The sequence below is a fragment of the Camelina sativa genome, chromosome 15 (assembly GCF_030686135.1).
Source record: "Camelina sativa cultivar CO46 ecotype springtype chromosome 15, ASM3068613v1".
Classification (NCBI taxonomy): Eukaryota; Viridiplantae; Streptophyta; class Magnoliopsida; order Brassicales; family Brassicaceae; genus Camelina; species Camelina sativa.
The window spans coordinates 27,386,036-27,399,831 of NC_141894.1; the positions used below are offsets into that span (position 1 = coordinate 27,386,036).

The 13,796-nt window shown below is 38.3% G+C and overlaps 2 protein-coding genes across 5 annotated transcripts; one reads left to right on the forward strand and one right to left on the reverse strand.

The window, feature by feature from the left end:
• Nucleotides 1-747: 747 nt before the first annotated feature.
• On the reverse strand, nucleotides 748-3,487 carry LOC104747485 (uncharacterized). 4 transcript variants are annotated; one of them, XM_010469120.3, is made up of 4 exons: nucleotides 3,122-3,487; nucleotides 2,396-2,558; nucleotides 1,774-2,066; nucleotides 748-1,671 (listed from the first exon to the last, which is right to left on the reverse strand). In XM_010469120.3, the coding sequence occupies exons 2-4, from the start codon at nucleotides 2,517-2,519 to the stop codon at nucleotides 958-960; spliced, it is 1,131 nt and encodes a 376-aa protein (XP_010467422.2). In that variant the 5' UTR covers nucleotides 2,520-2,558; nucleotides 3,122-3,487; the 3' UTR covers nucleotides 748-957. The 4 variants fall into 4 exon arrangements, with proteins under 4 accessions (XP_010467422.2, XP_010467421.2, XP_010467423.2 ...); XM_010469119.3 differs by lacking the exon at nucleotides 3,122-3,487 and adding an exon at nucleotides 2,714-2,983; XM_010469121.3 differs by lacking the exon at nucleotides 3,122-3,487 and adding an exon at nucleotides 2,642-2,829.
• Nucleotides 3,488-10,708: 7,221 nt separating this feature from the next.
• Nucleotides 10,709-13,785, forward strand: LOC104747487 (transcription factor ABORTED MICROSPORES). Its single transcript, XM_010469123.3, has 9 exons — nucleotides 10,709-11,063; nucleotides 11,304-11,417; nucleotides 11,535-11,702; nucleotides 11,788-11,860; nucleotides 11,944-12,012; nucleotides 12,091-12,699; nucleotides 12,796-13,050; nucleotides 13,155-13,331; nucleotides 13,424-13,785. Exons 1-9 carry the CDS (start codon nucleotides 10,906-10,908, stop codon nucleotides 13,670-13,672), a joined length of 1,872 nt encoding a protein of 623 aa, XP_010467425.1. The 5' UTR covers nucleotides 10,709-10,905; the 3' UTR covers nucleotides 13,673-13,785.
• Nucleotides 13,786-13,796: the final 11 nt, after the last annotated feature.

Sequence of the window (13,796 nt, forward strand, 5' to 3'; positions counted from 1 at the left end):
GTATAGCACATGTTAATAATATTGACAATTACTTAGTTAGCATGTTGAAATAAAACTATCACTATCACATCTCATGTTGAGTAGTTTTATCAATGTGAATGGTATATATTAAATATGACACTGCCAAAAGAATAAGTCAATGTTGTTCAATGCAATGGAATGATGCATATACTGTTTGACATATAAAGCAGAGAATGAAAGATAGAAAACATCTGTTTAGTGGTTAAAAAAGGGTCCAAAATAGATCAAATTTGTTATTTGCTGAATTTAATGAAAAGAGGTTATTTACTAAATTTAATCAAGTTTACACAATGAACATGTTCGTTTCGTCGCCGCAACTAATTGACGTCCAAAATCAAAAGCTGCGTTTGCCGCAGCATCATGCCGCATGTACCTGCGGCAATCAAACAAACAACGATATATGCGGCAGCCACAGCCGCAATAACTTGCGGCGACTAAAACGAACAGGCTAAATAAGCTATTTCTTTGAGTTTTCCTTATACTTAGTTTATTTAAAAAAATTCATTTGTCGAAAGCTGAAATGCCATGGATGAAAAGAAAAGATGAATCAACAAAAAGATGGTAAATAAGGTTTCAATCCAAAACTAACTCTCATTTCTCTAGAAAACATATGGTACAATAATTCATATATCTACTAGTACATATTAGCAGTGTATTAAATATCAGAAATAAAACAAGACATGTGAATAAGAACAAAGTGTTTTATTGATGTCAGAGAAAACAAAAAGGGACAAAGTAATATATTATCACCAAAAAGAATTAAACAAGAAAATAATACATTAATACTGGAGGGTGAATAATAATTCACCTTAATATGACTCAGATCAGGTTTAGACTATTGTAAAAAACATCTTTATATCAAACATAAACTAAACACTCTGTCTTAATTAATCTTCTAGAGTATTTGGTGTAGTTTACTTCTTGTATTAACAAACATCACAGAAGCTCATCAAGAAACGTCTTCCCTTTATATTTCTCAACCTTAAATCCCACCTCCTCCATCCGCAACCGCTCTGTCTCGAGCTCAGCCAGCTCTGCTTTCATCTCCTCGACCCTCGACCTCGCTTCCGCTACTTCCTTCTCTATCCGAGCCAAATCAGCCTCCTGAATCTCCATTTTCTGTTTCTTAGACCTCACCAATCCTTCTTGCCTCACTTTCTCTGAGTCTGTGTTTTCTTGATACTGAGCAAACTCCTCAAGAACTAAACGCATCCAGCCAACGTCGATGTTCACGGACTCCAAGTCCTTGAGAACCGCGACCATCTCTTTTACTTTTAGTTCGGTCAACTGCCCTACCGGGGTTGACCTAAGTTCTTGCATCAATGTGCATAGACACTCTAGGTATCGGGATCGCATTGATGCTGATTCTAGCTTGCAGTTTGCGGCTATGTCTCCATGTTTGTCGAGGATTGACCGTAGGATTGTGGAAACACCTGAGCTCACACGGTATTTTCCAACTGAAACACACGAGTCTGACATTACTGATATAAGGTCTAGCTCTACTCCGTCCTCATCATCATCATCATCATCATTGGTGCATGATCTTGGAGGGCTTACGACATTGAAGACAGTAATCTCACTGGCTGTGTCATTCTTGCCACTGTGTACATGTTCTCGAGGTCTTGGTGATACAGTTTTGCTATGATCAGCCTGAACAATAATATCAAAACAAAACAGAACATGGTAAGATGACACTGCAAGCTTGTAAGATTCCACTTAAATAATAGCTTAGAGAGGGTAATTAAGACATACCATGCTGTTTGGGGATAGAGGAACCGTTCGTGATGGCTTCTCTGGCTTATGGTTGAAAGAATCATGCTGACCGTTGAGGTCAATAGAGATTTCATCAGAGGATAGAGAGGGTAACGATTTGTTGGCTTCTGGAGTTGCTGTCTTCTTCACAGCTACTGGGGAAGGTCTTGACTGACGAACCTTTGGGGAATTAGCAGCACCGTTCTGATATTGCCTTGTATTCAAAGGTGAAGGTGGCTGTGACTCTGTCTTTTTCTTACCGAAACTCCCCGGGAGGCTAAGAATCGCTGAACCTGTAATAAACAATTCAAGAATAAGGAAAGGAAGGATACAACTTTGCCAAAACCATTGAAAGCGAACAACAACGCCTTGATCAAGTTATAACTGTATTTAATAACAAACAACCCTCCATGAATTATCCTTAAAGCAAATACATAAAACAAGGGCAAAGGCTCAACAAGCTGCATCGACAGATCGATAAGCAAAAACGTATGAATGATGAACACTTTCAAGTAGTAGTAGCCCATTAAGAATCAGGCAATTCCATCACAACAAAAGCATTGCAAAGGCATACTTAAAGATTAACAGATCAAAAACATAGTGTGAGGACAGATAAAAGAACCTTGCTTCTTAGAATGCTTCTTCCCACGGCCATGAGAAATCTTCTCTAAACAATCAGAAGCACATTCATGGAAAGGGTTTGCAAAATATCGACAATCCGGGTGAGCTTTCCGATTGGCATCCATGGATTAAAATCAATAAACAGATTCAATCAGAAGCAACAACTGAAAACAAACAACAAAAAACAAGAAGCTTATATCAGTATGAATTGCAAAAACAAAAAGGAGCCAAGCTCTAAGAAACTAACATAACAAATATGGCCTTTCAAGTTGAACCAAAGTCAAATTCAGGGTATGTAAAAAAGGTCAAGACTTTACACCTCAAATTTAACAACTCCACACAACAAAATAGGATTCACATCTGGTTTCCACCAAAGAAGACAACTTTACCAAAACATATGCATAAATGAAAACTATGGTACCAAAAAGATCCCCACAAACAATAACTCGAATCAAACAAATTAAATAAAAAGAAAAGACAACTTTTTTTAGTTTGGAAAACATCGTTTTCTCTTTGAATTTAATGATAGATAAAGCAGAGAGACCCACAACAATCTCTTTGTAACCATAACAATAATTAATAAAGCACCGATTTTTACGATCAAAAGCTTCAAACTTTATTCACCCCATTTGCATTTACACATAGAAGTATACATAGAGAGAGAGAGAGAGAGAGAGAGAGAGAGAGAGAGAGAGAGAGAGAGAGAGAGAGAGAGAGAGAGAGGTACCAGGATACTAGGAATGGGGAAGAGAAAGGTCTTGAGTGGAAGAGAAATAGAGTTCTTATCTTGTACTATATAAGAAGAAGACGTAGAAGAGGGAGGTGTTTGATCTGTCTTTTGCATAACAAATTTGATTTGACCAAAACCTGTAAGAGAATATAAAGAACGAATAGTTGAAGATTCGACTAGGTTGACCATTAAATGGGGGGAGGAGAATGGAGGTAGATGTAGCAATCAATCAAAGGGGCTTCCAGAAGTTGACAACTAAAAACCGGAAGCTGCTAATGAAAACGAGAAAAGGGAAATGAATAAAGAAAAGAAACTTCTCTTTCTCTTTTTGTCTTAGTTTCACACCTACTAAATTAATTAACCGATTTTTTTACTCACGTGTGTGTGACTAGTAGCTTCTTATTTATGTTTTCTCTTTGGTTTCAAGTTTAAACTTTTCATCTTTGTAAAATTGTTGGTTTAATTTGTAGTTAGGTAAAATAAGTGGAGTGGAATAATGTATAAATGATAAAAAAAAAAATATATACTGTACTAAAAATCTGAAATTTTATGAGACAGTTTTTTTGTGCAATTTTTAAAAAAAATAAAAAATAAAACATCACTTAATCAATTTTGGGTACTTTTTCATTTACACTGTGTAGAATTGGATACCGAACTAACTTGCCTTTTTATTCACATTCATATTATCGTTTATATACATACAACATTAGGATTACAATATACAAGACTAGGGTTACGTAAACCGTCATACAAGAGTAACAGACCTAAGCCCAACACACACAAAACCCACACATATGGCCCAACACTCCCCCTCACGTTGGAGCATGTGGATTGGAAATGCTTAACGTGGACATTAGTGCCTCAAACTGAACACGATCCAGCGCTTTCGTCACGATATCAGCCAGTTGATCCGAAGTCCCAATATGATGTGTGGCAATGGTTCCATCAGAGAGTGCATCCCTCACTGCATGACAATCATTCTCAATGTGTTTCATGCGCTCGTGGAAGACCGGATTTGCAGTAATATGAATAGTTGCTTTACTGTCACAGAAGAAACGTGTGGGAGATGTTTGTTCGATGCCCAATTCTTTCAACAACCGACGAAGCCATTTGATCTCGCGAAGACCGGCAGCCATGACACGATACTCAGCCTCAGCGGAAAAATGTAAAACTGTCTTCCAAGAAATAGGAGAACCACCAAGCATGACAACAAAGGCACTGATCGAACGACGAGTTAACGGACATGAGGACCAATCCGAGTCACACTAGATGGTGAGAATGAGATCATAATCTGCTTTAAGAAGAATACCTTGACCAAGACAACCTTTCAAAAAACTGACAACATGAAGTGCAGCATCCCAGTGAGCTTCACGAGGCTTCTGCATGAATTGAGCCAAAACATGGACTGAATAACTTAATTTCGGACGTGTATGGGTAAGATAAATAAGACGTCCTATCAGACGACGGTAGGGCTTTGGATCAAGAAGCAGCGGACCATCATTATTGGCGAGATGATGACTTTGTGGTAAAGGCGTTGTCACGGCTGGTGTAGCACCAAGATCACCACAATCGGAAATAACATCCAAAGCATACTTGCGTTGAGACAAAAATATACCTTCAGAGCCACAGCTGACTTTAATACCAAGAAAGTATATGAGTTTGCCCAAATCCTTCGTATCAAAACAACGAGACAAATAATCCTTGAATTTTTGAAGCATATATGCGTCATTACCACAGATGAGAAGATCATCGACATAGACCAAAACATGAAGCTCAATGTTCGCACGAGTGTAAGAGAACAGAGAGTAATCCTCATAAGACTGAACAAAGCCAAACCGAAGCAAGGCATCAAACAACTTCTTGAACCAACACCGAGGAGCTTGTTTAAGGCCATAGAGTGACTTTTTAAGAGACAAACTTTGCCAGGGTGATAATGACGAAAACCAGGAGGAAGTTTCATGTAAACCTCCTCTTCCAAATCACCATGAAGAAAAGCATTATTGACATCCATCTGATACACTTCCCATTGTATGGCGGCAACTAACCGGAGAACATATCAAACCCTGGTGATCTTAATCACGGGTGCAAACGTCTCGTTATAATCTTCCCCTTCGACCTGATGATTACCAAGTATAACGAGACGAGCCTTCTACCGTTCGAGCGTGCCATCCGCCTTATATTTCGTCTTGTACACCCATTGACTCCCAAGAGCTACTTTACCGTCGGGTAGGTCTGTGACATCCCATGTATCTTTGTCTTCAAGAGCCACAACCTCCATAGTCATTGCATCATTCCAGACTTTGATCCGTATGGCCTCTTTAAATTTTTTTGGCTCCTTAGACTTTGTAAAGGTAGCTAAGAAAGCTCGATGCCCTGGAGAAAACTTATCATCAAAAACATAATATGTCAATGAGAGAAGTGGCATACCTTGGATCGTTTGGGAAGACTTTGATGGCTGAACAGGAGGAGCGTGATGGGTAACCGCAAGTGTTGACAACACGTGATTGGTAACGACATAATCACTTAGACGAACATTTTCCATACGTACTCGTTCACTACAACGTAATGGAACAGGCGCTGGACACGGAGCAGCAACCAGAGGGGCAATGACATCAACAGCTGGAGACGGAGGAGGCGGAGGATACAAGGGTTCAGTCAGAGACAATGGAACAACAACAGTTGGTGTACTCCCCCTTACTTGAGTGTCCGGTGAAATAAGCCACTCGCCATCAAAATCACTAGAGTTCAGAGGAACGTACGATGAAGACTCAACATTTTCAGCATAAGGGAAAGAAGTCTCTTGAAAAATAACATCACGGGAGACAAAGAAGACATTCTGCTCAATATCATAGACCTTCCATCCTTTCTTACCAAAGGCATGCCCAACAAAAATACAAAGACGATTGCGTTCCCCATATTTGTCTTTATCTCGGGAAACACGATGCACATAACAAGCAGAACCGAACACACGCAACTGATCATAGGCAGGTTTACAACCATGAAGAATCTCATAGGGAGAAAAACCTTTGTGTGTCGAGGAAGGCGTGCGATTGATTAAGTAAGCAGCGGTAAGAACCGCCTCTCCCCATAACTTGGTCGGCAAAGTGGCTTGAAATAACAAAGCTTTAGTGACATTAAGAATGTGCCTATGCTTGTGTTCTACTCTTCCATTCTGCTGCGGAGTACCAACACAAGAAGTATGATGTAAAATGCCTTGTTCCCAAAAATAAGAGGAGAGACACATGATTCCATACCATTATCACTACGCACTATTTTCACTGTTTTCCCAAACCGTTTTTCTGCATATGCGAAAAAATTTGTTAAAATACCCCGGAATTCCGATTATTCTAGCATCAAAAATGTCCAAACGACTCTAGAAAAGTCATCAACGATAATTAAAAAATAGACTCCACCACAAGAAGCCGGAACATGATAAGGCCTCCAAACATCACAATGAATCAAGTAAAAATACTCGAATGCTTTATTGAAACTGTCATGAAAAACTTCTCTTGTTTGCTTGGCTCTAAAACACACTTCAGAAGGACAAGAGCCGGCTAATTTACTCCACTTAGACTTCTGCACCTGACCTAGTGTAGAATACACTACACAAGGATTCTCTACAAAAAAATAGGAGTTAGCGCTCCAGTAGGGAAGGGAGGTCTCCCTTACAGGAAGTTTGTTCGATAGGACAAGCCCATTCCGAAAGGCTTGCAGACTTTATACGGTAGAGTCAACTTCAAAGTGGATTTGTTGTGCGAAGAGTGCGTTATGACCCATGGCCGCCTGCCTGGTGGGATAAGCCAGAGAGGGAAAGGAAGGAATCAATTATTGAGTGGGAGTAGGGTCTATTTAGATGCACTAGAAAACATAGGTAAATCTGAAAGCACAGAAAAAGAAGGATGTCCAAGTCTCTGATGCCACAATGTGTCGTCAACAGCAGCTTTCACACTATGTATCTTGGCTGAAACAACCTCTTTCAAGTGGTAAACCCCATCACGCTCTTCACCGCTTCCAATCAAAGTCTTCGAAAAATGGTCCTGCAAACCACAATATGTATCAGTAAACCACGCAACACACTTTGTTTGCTTCAAAATTTTGGAAACTAAAACTAATGTGCAATTCAAACTTGGCACATAAAGAACATTCTCCAAAGAGACTGTGCTTGATAATGGCAAATTTCCAACACAAAATGCAAAAGTTTTGCTCCCGTCCGCAAAACCAACATATCAAGGAGAAATCTTTTCAATGTGTTGAAGAGAAGAGAGATTTCCCGTCATATGATGAGAGGCCCTTGTATCAATAATGACATCACCTAGAGATTTCTTACCAGACAATCGATCACCACCACTGGCGGCTTGTTTTTCTTTGGTTGCTTTTTCGTCAAGCAACTGTTGCAACATCTTCATCTGATCTTGCGAAAAATCTAGAAAAACAACTGGTTGGAAGTTGTAGTGTGAGCCGTGACCGCTCCTCGACCACGACCTGCTCATGTTCCCCTTCCTTGTAGTCCCCTTCAAGTACAACGACCTTGGGAACGTTCTTTTCACCAATCTGGAAACCCAACGAGCTGCCAACAGTCTAGTTTGTCATGCCATGTTGTCCCACAATGAGAACAGAGTTTTCTACCACCCGACTTCAGAAGAGACGAAGAACCAAACTTGTTGCTGCCTTGGGGATCGGAACAGCCCAAATAGGCGATCGAGTCACTCGTGGTGTCTTGTACAGACGAAGAGAACGACTCACTTGCTTCACGTCGAGCAACAAAGCCGATGACATCAAACAGTTGTTCACGGCCGCGAGCAGAGGATAGTCGTTGTTCCTCGTGGATAACTTTCGAATAAGCTTCACCAAGAGATGGTAAGGGTGTTGTACCAACCAGATTCGTACATAGTCCACCAAACCGAGCATCATCAAGTCCCAACAAGAATTGATGAAGCTTCTCCTTTTCAATCTTTGTAGCATACTTTGCGGTAACACCACATGAACATCCGCCACAAGAACACACCGGAGGAGGATAGTAATTATGCAACTCATCCCACAACTTACACAGTTTACCGTAATACTCCAAGACACTCTGCCCATCTTGCCGACACGAGGCAAGCTGAGCCTTAATCTGATGGACACAAACTTCGTTGCCAACAGAGAAACGCTGCTTCAAATCTTCCCATAATTGATGTGCGTTAGAGACAAAAGAGACAGTGGACTTAACCTTTGCCTCAATCAACGAACGGATCCAGCCGACAATCATTCAGTTAACTGTTTTCCAGTTTTCATAGTTAGGATCACCGAGAGGAGGCTGTGCAATCGCTTTGTTGATGAACCCAGTCTTTCATTTTGCCTGAAGAGCGTCGAGCATCTCTTCAGACCACTCATTGTAGTTATCTCCATTCAAAATAACAGAGGAGATATAGTTGTGCCCAGATTGTCGGAGCTGGAAAACAAATACGGCTACACCGCCACCGTTGGTTTCGAGACAAGAGCCGAAGCAGCTGTTTTATGTTCTTCAGCAGACATCTTTTAACACCAAGAAAATCTCAACTAGAGAAAGAAGGATCAAAACTATTGATCAAAGACAACGACTTGAAACAAGAAAGAAGAATGATCTTTAGAAAAAGTGTTTATAAATTTTGATCTTAAACTCTGATACCATGTAGAATTGGATACCGAACTAATTTGCCTCTTTATTTCCATTTATATCATCGTTTATATACATACGACATTAGGATTACAATACACATGCAAGACTAGGGTTACATAAACCGTCATACACAAGTAACAAACCTAAGTCCAATACACACAAAACCCACACATACGGGCCAACACGCTGTGTTAACCGAGTGGTTTTTACCTTTACTTTACAGTTCAAATTTCATTTTAAGGTTTTGATCTATACATACATATATCTTTGTTGATTACAAGTGCTTATTTCATTTCAACAAAAAAAAAGTATGTAATCACTTATTGGACTGTTCTATTTACCGTCATGAAAACGATAACAAAATCAATGTATTAGGAATGCTATTGAACGTGAGAATTTAATAGAATATGAAAGATTTAAATATATATATATATATATATGTATTTTATATTCATAAATTTTTGTTTCAATTAAATGGTTTTTAAATTATTTTAAATATAAATGTTATTAAATATTAATTAAGATGGTTTTTAATGATAATATATATCATTAGAAAATAATTTAATAGAAAACTAAACAAGTGGGAGAAAAAAATCAATTTGTGGAAAAAAAAAAAAAAAAAACTAAACAAAAGACGTGAATAACCAATTCTCACCTTATACACTCTCTCATATATGAATATAATTCATTTATTGTTTTTAATTCTATATATATTTTTAATTAGATTCAATTTTCTAAATTCAATTATTGAATATGGCCATATTTAGTGAAGACCACTCAAACAATGGTTGCACTAACCCTGAATTATTTTTCGTAAGGAAAAAACTTGATTTGTTACATGATGGTTTTTCAAAAAATTTAGACCCATAACAACAAACAAGACCGTGTCTACATATATCATTCTCCTAGACTCCTAGTCACCACCTTAATGCATGTTAGGATCCCACGTAGGGAATCAAAAATGACATAAAAGAACAGATCAAAATACTCTTTACTATATTTGGTTCCGACTTGTCACTCATAAAACTTAACAATGTTTGTTATCTTGCAAATATATTAGTAAGTCCTCTGTAGTGTAATTTTGAGAACAAATAACATTCTCTATATATATAAGTTTTTATATTTTGTAATTCATCAGTAAACTATATCAAAACTTTTCACATAAAAGTAATTATTGTTTCGTTTATCCGGACAATATCATGACATACGATACGACTGTAACTCAAATCTCCAAAATAGAAATTGTATATATACTCCTGAAATCAAATTGTAAATCTATTATATATATATGATATTAGTCATATGACATAAATATTGTAGTTAGTCATAGACTCATATGATATAAATATTGAAGAGGAACATGCGTGTAGATGTAATTCAGATACATAAACTTACGTCGGACTATGGGAGTGGTTTTGTTTCGTAATCGGAATTTTAGCTTCATGAAAGGTGGACAGTTGGATCTATGGGATATTAATTAGGAGACAAAACTAGCTCAGCGTTGCTCCTCGAATAACAATAAAACAATATTTTACGTGAATAATATAATTCCTTTCTTATTATTAATTGTTTTCATAGAATAATTAATTACTTCTACCCACAATTATTTTTGTAATTTTAATTCTCAATTCATATAAATAACATATAAGACTTTCTTTCTTTTTCTTGTTAAAATGAGATTACATATTTACGAAAATAAGGAACCGATCGAAGAGAACTAAAACTGAGCAATGAAAATAACAAAGAATGAAACAGAAAAAAAGAGAGAAAAGAAAAGGGATAAATAGTAGTTGAGACACCGAAAGAAGAATGCATAACCTAAACGGAACGAAGTGAGAAGCTCTCAACAAAGTTAGTTAGCGTTTTACACGTTATCTTAGCTCATGCAAATCTGCCCCTTTCATCATTCTAATTATTTTTTTTTCTTTATAATATATACTTTTCTTATAATGCATTTGTTTATAAATTAATACATTCCATATAATATATACATGATCGTCATGCATGTCCTGCACTTTACCTACCAAAGCCATAAACAAACTTTCTCATAAGATAGATGAGAGAAGAAATCATAACTCATATATATGTATATAAATAAAGTTTTGTGGTGACGTTATTGTTACATGAAAAAGCTCAACCTTGTATGGAAGTAATTAGCTGCTACCTATTCATTCTTCTACTTGTTCTTCTTCTTTCATGCAATCTTTTGTTTTCCTTTGCTACCTCTTCTTGGCTTTCTCTTGTCAAGTTTTCAGCAGTCACAAGATTTTTGAGGAGCCTTGTTTTTTCCGAGAATCTTGTGTAAGTTCTTGTTGGCATATTTTCCTCATGATATTTTAGTTCTATAAATCATGAGAAATGATTCATTTTGTCTATTTAATTGCTGAATACATATTGGTTAGAGTTTGAAGAGACACTTTATATGATTTTTGGATAGGAGCTAAGGTAGCCGAATCCTTAGTTCTATGCCAATGTATATATCAGGTTTGATAGAATTTTGTGGCTTTGTCGACGTTATAAGGCTTTATTTGATTTATGCAGTAATCAGTTTGAGAGAATGGGGAGTAATATGAACTTGTTGGAGAAATTGAGGCCTCTTGTTGGTGAAAGAGCTTGGGACTATTGTGTTCTTTGGAGACTAAATGAAGACCAAAGGTTGATTTGATTTTTTTTTTTTTTTAGTTGTTAAGCTTTAAGAGTTTCTCTCTCTCTCTATCTATCTTTCTTTCTCTTTCGTCACATCTATTGTTATTTTGGTTTTGGAGGAGACAGGTTTGTGAAGTGGATAGGATGTTGTTGTGGTGGGACAGAACTCATAGCGGAGAATGGAACCGAAGAGTTTAGCTTTGGAGGTTGTAGGGATGTTATGTTTCACCATCCTCGGACCAAATCTTGTGAATCTCTCTCCCATCTTCCGTCTTCAATCCCTCTTGACTCCGGGTATGATCATATTCATGCTACACGTCCATATGTATTCTTTCAGAAGAGTTATCTTGAGACATAAGAAAAATGAACTTTGCTGTAGGATATATGCGGAGACTCTTCTGACTAACCAGACGGGTTGGTTGAGTGAGAGCTCAGAACCAAGTTTTATGCAGGTATTATCCGATTTTTCGAAGTTTTGAGTTATCACAGTCACATGAACAACTAGTCTTAAATTTTTCAGTCTTCTTGTATACAGGAAACGATCTGTACGAGGGTTTTGATTCCTATATCGGGAGGACTAGTGGAGCTTTTTGCGACCAGACATGTATGTTTATGTATCTTAATTATGTCAGTGTTTTGGTTTTAAACTGTGGGGGTTAGTGAATGATGTTTGCACGTATAGGTCGCTGAAGATCAGAACGTGGTGGATTTTGTAATGGGACATTGCAACATGTTGATGGATGAAACGGTAACGATCAACATGATGGCAGCGGACGAGGTTGAATCAAAGCCGTATGGGATGTTGTCTGGTGAAATCAATCAAAAGGGTTCCAAGGATGAAGACATTATGAATCTCCCGTCATCGTACGATATCTCTTCCGATCAAATCCGGCTCAATTTCTTGCCTCAGATGAGTGATTACGAGGCACAACAGCACTTGAAGATGAAGAGTGACTATCATCAACAAGCCTTAGGGTATCTCCCGGAGAATACTAATAAGGAGATGATGGGTTTGAACCCATTTAACACTATGGCAGACGACGTGATGGGCGAGCCTAGCTTGCTTGTGAACGAACAGCAAGTAGCTAACGATAAGGAAATGAATGAGAACGGTAGGTTGGATTCAGGGTCGGATTGCAGCGACCAGATTGATGATGAAGATGATCCAAAGTACAAGAAGAAGTCAGGGAAAGGATCTCAAGCTAAGAATCTGATGGCTGAGAGACGGAGGAGGAAAAAGCTAAACGATAGGCTTTATGCTCTCCGGTCACTTGTTCCCACGATCACCAAGGTATATTCTATCTGCAGTTATCCTCTCGGGGTTTGTTTCTTGGTTTCTTGTTTGTTTTTCTGCGTTTTTCTGAAACCAGTTTTTGTGGCATGGAAGTTGGATAGGGCGTCAATCCTTGGTGACGCGATTAACTACGTCAAGGAGTTGCAGAATGAAGCAAAGGAGCTTCAAGACGAGCTTGAAGAGAACTCAGAGACTGAGGATGGATCAAATAGGCAGCAAGGAGGGATGAGCCTAAATGGGACAGTGGTAACTGGGTTTCACCCGGGGCTTTCATGTAACTCCAACGTTCCTAACGTGAAACAAGATGTTGATCTTGATAATTCCAATGATAAAGGGCAAGAAATGGAGGTTAGAGCTTTTTAAGAAGAAACTAGCGATCACCTTTCTTCTATATTGAACTCTGAACTCACATTCTCATGATATCGGTTTTATGTTCGGTTGGGGGGTTTCAGCCGCAGGTGGATGTGGCTCAGCTAGACGGCAGAGAGTTTTTCGTAAAGGTGATTTGCGAATACAAACCAGGAGGCTTCACAAGGCTAATGGAGGCACTGGATTCTCTGGGACTGGAGGTTACGAATGCTAACACGACTCGCTACCTCAGCCTTGTCTCTAATGTCTTCAAAGTCGAGGTATGATTGATCTAAAGGACCTGCGGAATGAAGAAACAGAAACCAAAACAAAATATACAAAAACTAAATGTTTCTTTATTCCCATGTTACAGAAAAATGATAACGAGATGGTGCAAGCTGAACACGTAAGGAACTCGTTGCTTGAAATAACCCGGAACACATCCAGAGGATGGCATGATGATCAGATGGCGACCGGTTCTATGCAAAACGAAAAGAACGAAGTTGATTTTCAACAATATGATGATCACCAGCATCATCATCACCCGTTTGATCATCAGATGAATCAAAGCACCCATCATCATCACCACCACCAACACATCAACCCTTACCACAACCAATAAGGACAATCCCCAAAGTTATAACATGTTGTCATATCAGAATTTCTACAAGTTAAAGAAACATATAAGCTTTGATTCGAAGAAGAAAGAATAAATAAGAGATGCCAGTTCGAGAACGTTTTATGTA